Consider the following 7,478-nt stretch of genomic DNA (forward strand, 5'->3'; position numbering starts at 1 on the left):
CTGGAAGCGAAAGGAAAGTCCAATGCTGTAAAGAAAAATATTGCATAGGAACCTGGAATGTAAGAACCATGAACCTGGGTAAGTTGGATGTGGTAAAAAATGAGATGGCAAGAATAAATATTGACATCCTGGGCATCAGTGAGCTAAAATGGACGGGAATGGGCGAATTTAGTTCGGATGACCATCTTATCTACTACTGTGGGCAGGAAACCCGCAAAAGAAATGGAGTGGCCCTCATAGTCAACAAAAGAGTTGCGAAAGCAGTACTTGGTTGCAATCTCAAAAATGATAGAATGATCTCGATACGAATCCAAGGCAGACCTTTTAACATAACAGTAATCCGAGTTTATGCACCAACTACTGGTGCGGAAGAAACTGAAATTGACCAATTCTATGAAGACTTACAACACCTTATAGAAGTGACACCAAAGAAGGATGTTCTTCTCATTATAGGAGATTGGAATGCTAAAGTAGGGAACCAAGAGATAAAAGGAACAACTGGCAAGTTTGTCCTTGGAGAGCAAAATGAAGCAGGGCAAAGGCTAATAGAGTTCTGTCAAGAGAACAAGCTGGTCATCACGAACACACTTTTCCAACAACACAAGAGACGACTCTACACGTGGACATCACCAGATGGGCAGCATCGAAATCAGATTGATTATATTCTCTTCAGCCAAAGATGGAGAAGCTCGATACAGTCAGCAAAAACAAGACCTGGAGCTGACTGTGGCTCAGATCATCAGCTTCTTATAGCAAAATTCAAGCTTAAACTGAAGAAAGTAGGAAAAACCATTGGGCCGGTAAGATACAATCTAAATCTAATCCCTTATGAATACACAGTGGAAGTGAGGAACAGGTTTAAGGATTTAGATCTGCTGGACAGAGTGCCTGAAGAACTATGGATGGAGGCTCGCAACATTATACAGGAGGCAGCAACGAAAACCATCCCAATGAAAAGGAAATGCAAGAAAGCAAAGTGGCTGTCCAACGAGGCCTTACAAATAGCGGGGGAGAGAAAGCAAGCAAAATGTGAGGGAGATAGAGAAAGATACAGGAAATTGAATGCAGATTTCCAAAAAATAGCAAGGAGAGATAAGAAGGCCTTCTTAAATGAGCAATGCAAAGAAATAGAGGAAAACAACAGAATGGGAAGAACCAGAGATCTGTTCAAGAAAATTGGAGATATGAAAGGAACATTTCGTTCAAAGATTACCATAATAAAGGACAAAAGTGGTAAGGACCTAACAGAAGCAGAAGACATAAAGAAGAGGTGGCAAGAATACACAGAGGAATTATACCAGAAAGAAATGGATGTCTCGTATACCCCAGGTAGTGGGGTTGCTGACCTTGAGCCAGACATCCTGGAGAGTGAAGTTAAATGGGCCTTAGAAAGCACTGCAAATAACAAGGCCAGTGGAAGTGATGGTATTCCAGCTGAACTATTTAAAATTTTAAAAGATGATGCTGTTAAGGTGCTACACTCAATATGCCAGCAAGTTTGGAAAACTCAGCAGTGACCAGAGGATTGGAGAAGATCAGTCTACATCCCAATCCCAAAGAAGGGCAGTGCCAAAGAATGCTCCAACTACCGCACAATTTCACTCATTTCACACGCTGGCAAGGTTATGCTTAAAATTCTACAAGGAAGGCTCAAGCAGTATGTGGACCGAGAACTCCCAGAAGTGCAAGCTGGATTTAGAAGAGGCAGAAGAACCAGAGACCAAATTGCAAACATGCGCTGGATTATGGAGAAAGCTAGAGAGTTCCAAAAAGACATCTACTTCTGCTTCATTGACTATGCAAAAGCCTTTGACTGTGTCGACCACAGCAAACTATGGCAAGTTCTTAAAGAAATGGGAGTGCCAGATCACCTCATCTGTCTCCTGAGAAATCTCTATGTGGGACAAGAAGCTACAGTTAGAACTGGATATGGAACAACTGATTGGTTCAAAATTGGGAAAGGAGTACGACAAGGCTGTATATTGTCTCCCTGCTTATTTAACTTATATGCAGAATTCATCATGCGAAAGGCTGGGCTGGATGAATCCGAAGCCGGAATTAAGATTGCCGGAAGAAATATCAACAACCTCAGATATGCAGATGACACAACCTTGATGGCAGAAAGTGAGGAGGAATTAAAGAAGCTTTTATTGAGGGTGAAAGAGGAGAGCGCAAAATATGGTCTGAAGCTCAACATCAAAAAAACGAAGATCATGGCCACTGGTCCCATCACCTCCTGGCAAATAGAAGGAGAAGAAATGGAGGCAGTGAGAGATTTTACTTTCTTGGGCTTCATGATCACTGCAGATGGTGACAGCAGCCACGAAATTAAGAGACGCCTGCTTCTTGGGAGGAAAGCAATGACAAACCTAGACAGCATCTTGAGAAGTAGAGACATCACCTTGCCAACAAAGGTCCGTATAGTAAAAGCTATGGTTTTCCCAGTAGTGATGTATGGAAGTGAGAGCTGGACCATAAAGAAGGCAGATCGCCAAAGAATTGATTCCTTTGAATTATGGTGCTGGAGGAGACTCTTGAGAGTCCCATGGACTGCAAGAAGAACAAACCGATCCATTCTTAAGGAAATCAGCCCTGAGTGCTCACTGGAAGGACAGATCGTGAAGCTGAGGCTCCAATACTTTGGCCACCTCATGAGAAGAGAAGACTCCCTGGAAAAGACCCTGATGCTGGGAAAGATGGAGGGCACAAGGAGAAGGGGACGACAGAGGACGAGATGGTTGGATAGTGTCTTCGAAGCTACAAACATGAGTCTGACCAAACTGCGGGAGGCAGTGGAAGACAGGAGGGTCTGGCGTGCTCTGGTCCAGGGGGTCACGAAGAGTCGGACACGACTAAACGACTAAACAACAACAACAACAATCAATCCTTTTAAGCACAGTTCAAACAATAAAGTTACTTTCAATTTTCAGTTACTTTTACTCCTTTTTAAACGCAGAGGGAGACAATGGAAACAATGTATTTCTCTTATTTAACTAGCTGTCAACGAACAATTCACATTCAATGGGCAATTCCAAAACGTCGATCTTACTAGCAGCCCGTTTCCAGGTTCAGAGCAGTGGTAATTTGACTTTCTTCACTCTCTCCTGCAGGCTTACACGATCCAAAATTTCCCCCCTCTTCTCCTGCTTCCAAGGGGGGGTTTAGTGATTTTAACCGATGGAGGTTTAATCCTTTACGGAAGGCTTTCCAAGACTTTAGCTTGCAGCCCCTTTGCTTCAGTCTATTTACAAAAAGGGGAGGCGGACTTCCTGTTTGAAACCTCCCCGTTTCGGTGCCAAATTAAGACGTTTAAAGATCCAATTTTCTGTTCTACTCACGGGTAGTTGTTTTAGAATCAAATTGTCCACAAGAAAAAGTCAGCGCTCTCCGGCAACAGCAATGCGGCTTCACTCCGTGAAAGAAGCAGTCAATTCGAAGCACCGCGCCACTCACCCCACGTCGCTCCGGATCCCTGAAAACAGGTTTCCCCGCGAGTAGAGGAGGCGCAAAGGTGCCAGCCAAATCCCACATTCACAGGCTTCTCCCGCCTGTGATTTTTAGTGGATCTCCGCCTTTGCCGTGGTGGCCAGACCCAGATTTCCACAAAGCAAGTTCCTCTAGATCAGAGGAATTCAGCCATTACTGGAGGCGCTAACCCTTAGTGTATCAAAGTGCGCCAACGGACATTTTTCAAAAATCTAACAATTGTTAATAAAGCCACTGAACTTATTTGAAAATCACCTGTAATCCTGATTACTGAGTGGAATAACTTTCTTTTGGTATTTTTAAATCTTAACTAAATGACGTAAAAATGTGTTGGAACACTTACATTTTACATAATTTTTAGTTGGTTGTGCTAAAAACACACCTATTCTCTTCAAACGCCAACGGCTAACTGGCAGCCAGCACAGTCGCAACTGTTCTACTCACACATGCATAGGCACATTTGGGAGACAGAAATATCATTTCTTGATATTGAAATATTATTGGTGTGTCAATGTTCCCTTGCGTCAATGTGCCCACCTCCCCCATTCCGCATTTTCAGAGGAGGAGGAAGAAGGGGAAAGTGTCCCCCCCCCCCAGATAAGACTCCCATCCTCCCTGGCCATGGGCCATCCTTGCTTGGGCAGGTGGTACTTTGAGTCCAACCACATCTGGAGGGCCAGAGGTGCCTCAACTCAGCACAGAAGGTTCCTCTAGGGCTCAATGTTACTTGGGAGTTGGTGGTACTGCATCTTAAGGGTTCTTGAGACATTTCCAAAGGATTGTGATTGGTATCCAGACCCTAACACTATAAAGCCAAGGTGTCCCCACTGAGCAGTTTATCAACCCTGCTGGCTGCTGGGGAAGACCTTCAGAAGGAAGTGGTATGCCCCCAATGTTAATTCCTTCCTTCCTCCACTGCTGCTGCCCACACTAAAGGAATGTCTGGATGAAATCCCAGGGATGTCTGGCTCCTATTACAAAGAGATCCAGTTGATATTCTAGAATAAATTGTGGCTAAGATTCTGAGTCACAATCATGGCTGAGAAATACAGCCAGGGAATATGAAACTGATTTGAAGATTGGTTTCTTCTTTACACTTCTTTACACTTCATTATTATTATTATTATTATTATTATTATTATTATTATTATTTCAGTGTCACACATATTTTTATCTTGTGATATTCAGATGAAGAGAGGTATAACAATTTAATGTATTTTTGGTTTCTATGGAAGCCGCCCAGAGTGGCTGGGGAAACCCAGCCAGATGGGCGGGGTACAAATAAATTATTATTATTATTATTATTATTATTATTATTATTATTATTATTTAATAAATAATTCCCAGTTAGAGCAGAGCTAGATTATCCAGAAGCCCTTGGCCACCCAGAGCAAAGGAGGAAGAACAGTGAGAGAGGCCTGGACAGGGAATCTCCGCTAAGATAAGCCAGTGCGAGACCCGGTGGCATATAATTAGAAATCCTAATTGGGGTGGGTGTCTCAATCTGGCCTTCCCAGCGGTCAGGTTCCAGCTGCTTTCCTTCTGCATCTCCAGCTCTCTCCATTCCATAATGCAAGGCTGAGAGATGGAGGTCCAACCCCTAGAACATTCTCCAACTGAGCACTCCTTCAACCGACCACAAGAACCAAGCCCTGTCACTAAACTTATATATGGGTCTCCCAAAATGGTCAGTATGGACCTCCTGAGGCCAAAGGGACTGTGCAGGTGATGAATAAAGATCTAGAGGTCGAAGGGGACAAAATGTGGCTCAAGGGGTGGAGGATTATAGTGCAGCGGATGAAGAACTTCATGATGAACTTAGGACCCTGATGAATATTGGCCAGGTTCATGGAACATAGAGCAGCTCCCTTTCTTGGGAGAAACCACTTTTTATCAAACGTAAAGCCCACAGTTCAACCGTATTCTAATATAATACTGCTTCATTAACAATAATTAAGGGTTATAAAAGGCTGATGATGCATGACCATTATTTTACATTATTTCATTTGCCTAAAAATTTGGAGAGATTGTAAAAGACTTTAAAATAAGAGCAGGTGCTAATTGTAATAGTACTTTGTTCTCTTCCTAGAAAACAAATAGGATTTTCTCCCCACCCCATCGAAAGAAGACAATGGAGAAGGCAGTCAGAATTCTGGTGGGCCATGTCCAATGGAACTAACGAAGAAACCATTTAAATAAATGGAGTGTGAAAAGAGAGAACATAAACAGTGTGAAAGTATGGAGTGTGGAAGGAGCTTCACTGACAGTGGAAAACTTAGAAAACATCAATGGACTCACACAGGGGAGAAACCATTTAATTGCATGGAGTGTGGAAAGAGCTTCAGTCAGAGTGGAGACCTTAGAATTCATCAACGGACTCACACTGGGGAGAAACCATTTAAATGCATGGACTGTGGAAAGAGCTTCAGTCAGAGTGGACACCTTAGAATTCATCAACGGATTCACACGGGGAAGAAACCATTTAAATGCTTGGAGTGTGGAAAGAGCTTCAGTCAGAGTGGACACCTTATAATTCATCAACGGAGTCACACTGGGGAGAAACCTTTTAAATGCATGGAGTGTGGAAAGAGCTTCACTGAGAGTGGAAAACTTAGAATTCATCAACGGAGTCACACAGGGGAGAAATCATTTAAATGCATGGAGTGTGGAAAGAGCTTCAGTCAGAGTGGACACCTTAGAATTCATCAACGGAGTCACACTGGGGAGAAACCTTTTAAATGCATGGAGTGTGGAAAGAGCTTCACTGAGAGTGGACACCTTAGAATTCATCAACGGAGTCACACAGGGGAGAAATCATTTAAATGCATGGAGTGTGGAAAGAGCTTCAGTCAGAGTGGAAGCCTTAGAAAACATCAACGAACTCACACGGGGGAGAAACCATTTAAATGCATGGAGTGTGGAAAGAGCTTCACTGAGAGTGGAAAACTTAGAATTCATCAACGAACTCACACGGGGGAGAAACCATTTAAATGCATGGAGTGTGGAAAGAGCTTCACTGAGAGTGGAAAACTTAGAATTCATCAATGGAGTCACACAGGGGAGAAACCATTTAAATGCATGGAGTGTGGAAAGAGCTTCAGTCAGAGTGGAAGCCTTAGAAAACATCAACGAACTCACACAGGGGAGAAACCATTTAAATGCATGGAGTGTGGAAAGAGTTTCAGTCAGAGTGGAGACCTTAGAATTCATCAACGGACTCACACGGGGGAGAAACCATTTGAATGTATGGAGTGTGGAAAGAGCTTCACTACTAGCGGAAGCCTTAGAATTCATCAACGGAGTCACACTGGGGAGAAACCTTTTAAATGCATGGAGTGTGGAAAGAGCTTCACTGAGAGTGGAAAACTTAGAATTCATCAACGGACTCACACGGGGGAGAAACCATTTAAATGCATGGAGTGTGGAAAGAGCTTCAGTCAGAGTGGAGACCTTAGAATTCATCAACGGAGTCACACAGGGAAGAAACCATTTAAATGCATGGAGTGTGGAAAGAGCTTCAGTCAGAGTGGACACCTTAGAATTCATCAACGGAGTCACACAGGGAAGAAACCATTTAAATGCATGGAGTGTGGAAAGAGCTTCAGTCAGAGTGGACACCTTAGAATTCATCAACAGAGTCACACGGGGGAGAAATAATTTAAATGCATGGAATTTGGAAAGAGCTTCACTACTAGTGGACACCTTAGAGTTCATCAATGGAGTCACACAGGGGAGAAACCATTTCTGCTGCTCCAGAGAAGCGGACATGGAGCAATGGATCCAAACTACAAGAAAGAAGATTCCACCTAAACATTAGGAAGAACTTCCTCACAGTAAGAGCTGTTCGACAGTGGAATTTGCTGCCACGGAGTGTGGTGGAGTCTCCTTCTTTGTTTTTGTTTTTTTAAAATATTTTTTATTAACTGGCCAATCACATCAAATTAAATCACATCACATAAATTCCAAATTACAAAGCCAAATTTTTAAATTTT

General features: G+C 43.0%; 1 protein-coding gene across 1 annotated transcript in view; it reads left to right on the forward strand.

The window, feature by feature from the left end:
* The window catches only part of LOC309361494 (uncharacterized protein), a gene marked incomplete at its 3' end in the record, with an annotated part of 81,197 nt that extends 74,054 nt beyond the window's left edge, over positions 1 to 7,143 (forward strand). The window contains exon 2 of the mRNA XM_081896566.1: positions 5,576 to 7,143. Within this exon, the coding sequence (XP_081752692.1) occupies positions 5,686 to 7,143 (1,458 nt within the window). The 5' untranslated portion in view covers positions 5,576 to 5,685. The remainder of the gene's footprint in view (positions 1 to 5,575) is intronic.
* Positions 7,144 to 7,478: the final 335 nt, after the last annotated feature.

This window comes from Podarcis melisellensis (assembly GCF_964234715.1).
Source record: "Podarcis melisellensis genome assembly, chromosome: 2".
Lineage (NCBI taxonomy): Eukaryota > Metazoa > Chordata > Lepidosauria > Squamata > Lacertidae > Podarcis > Podarcis melisellensis.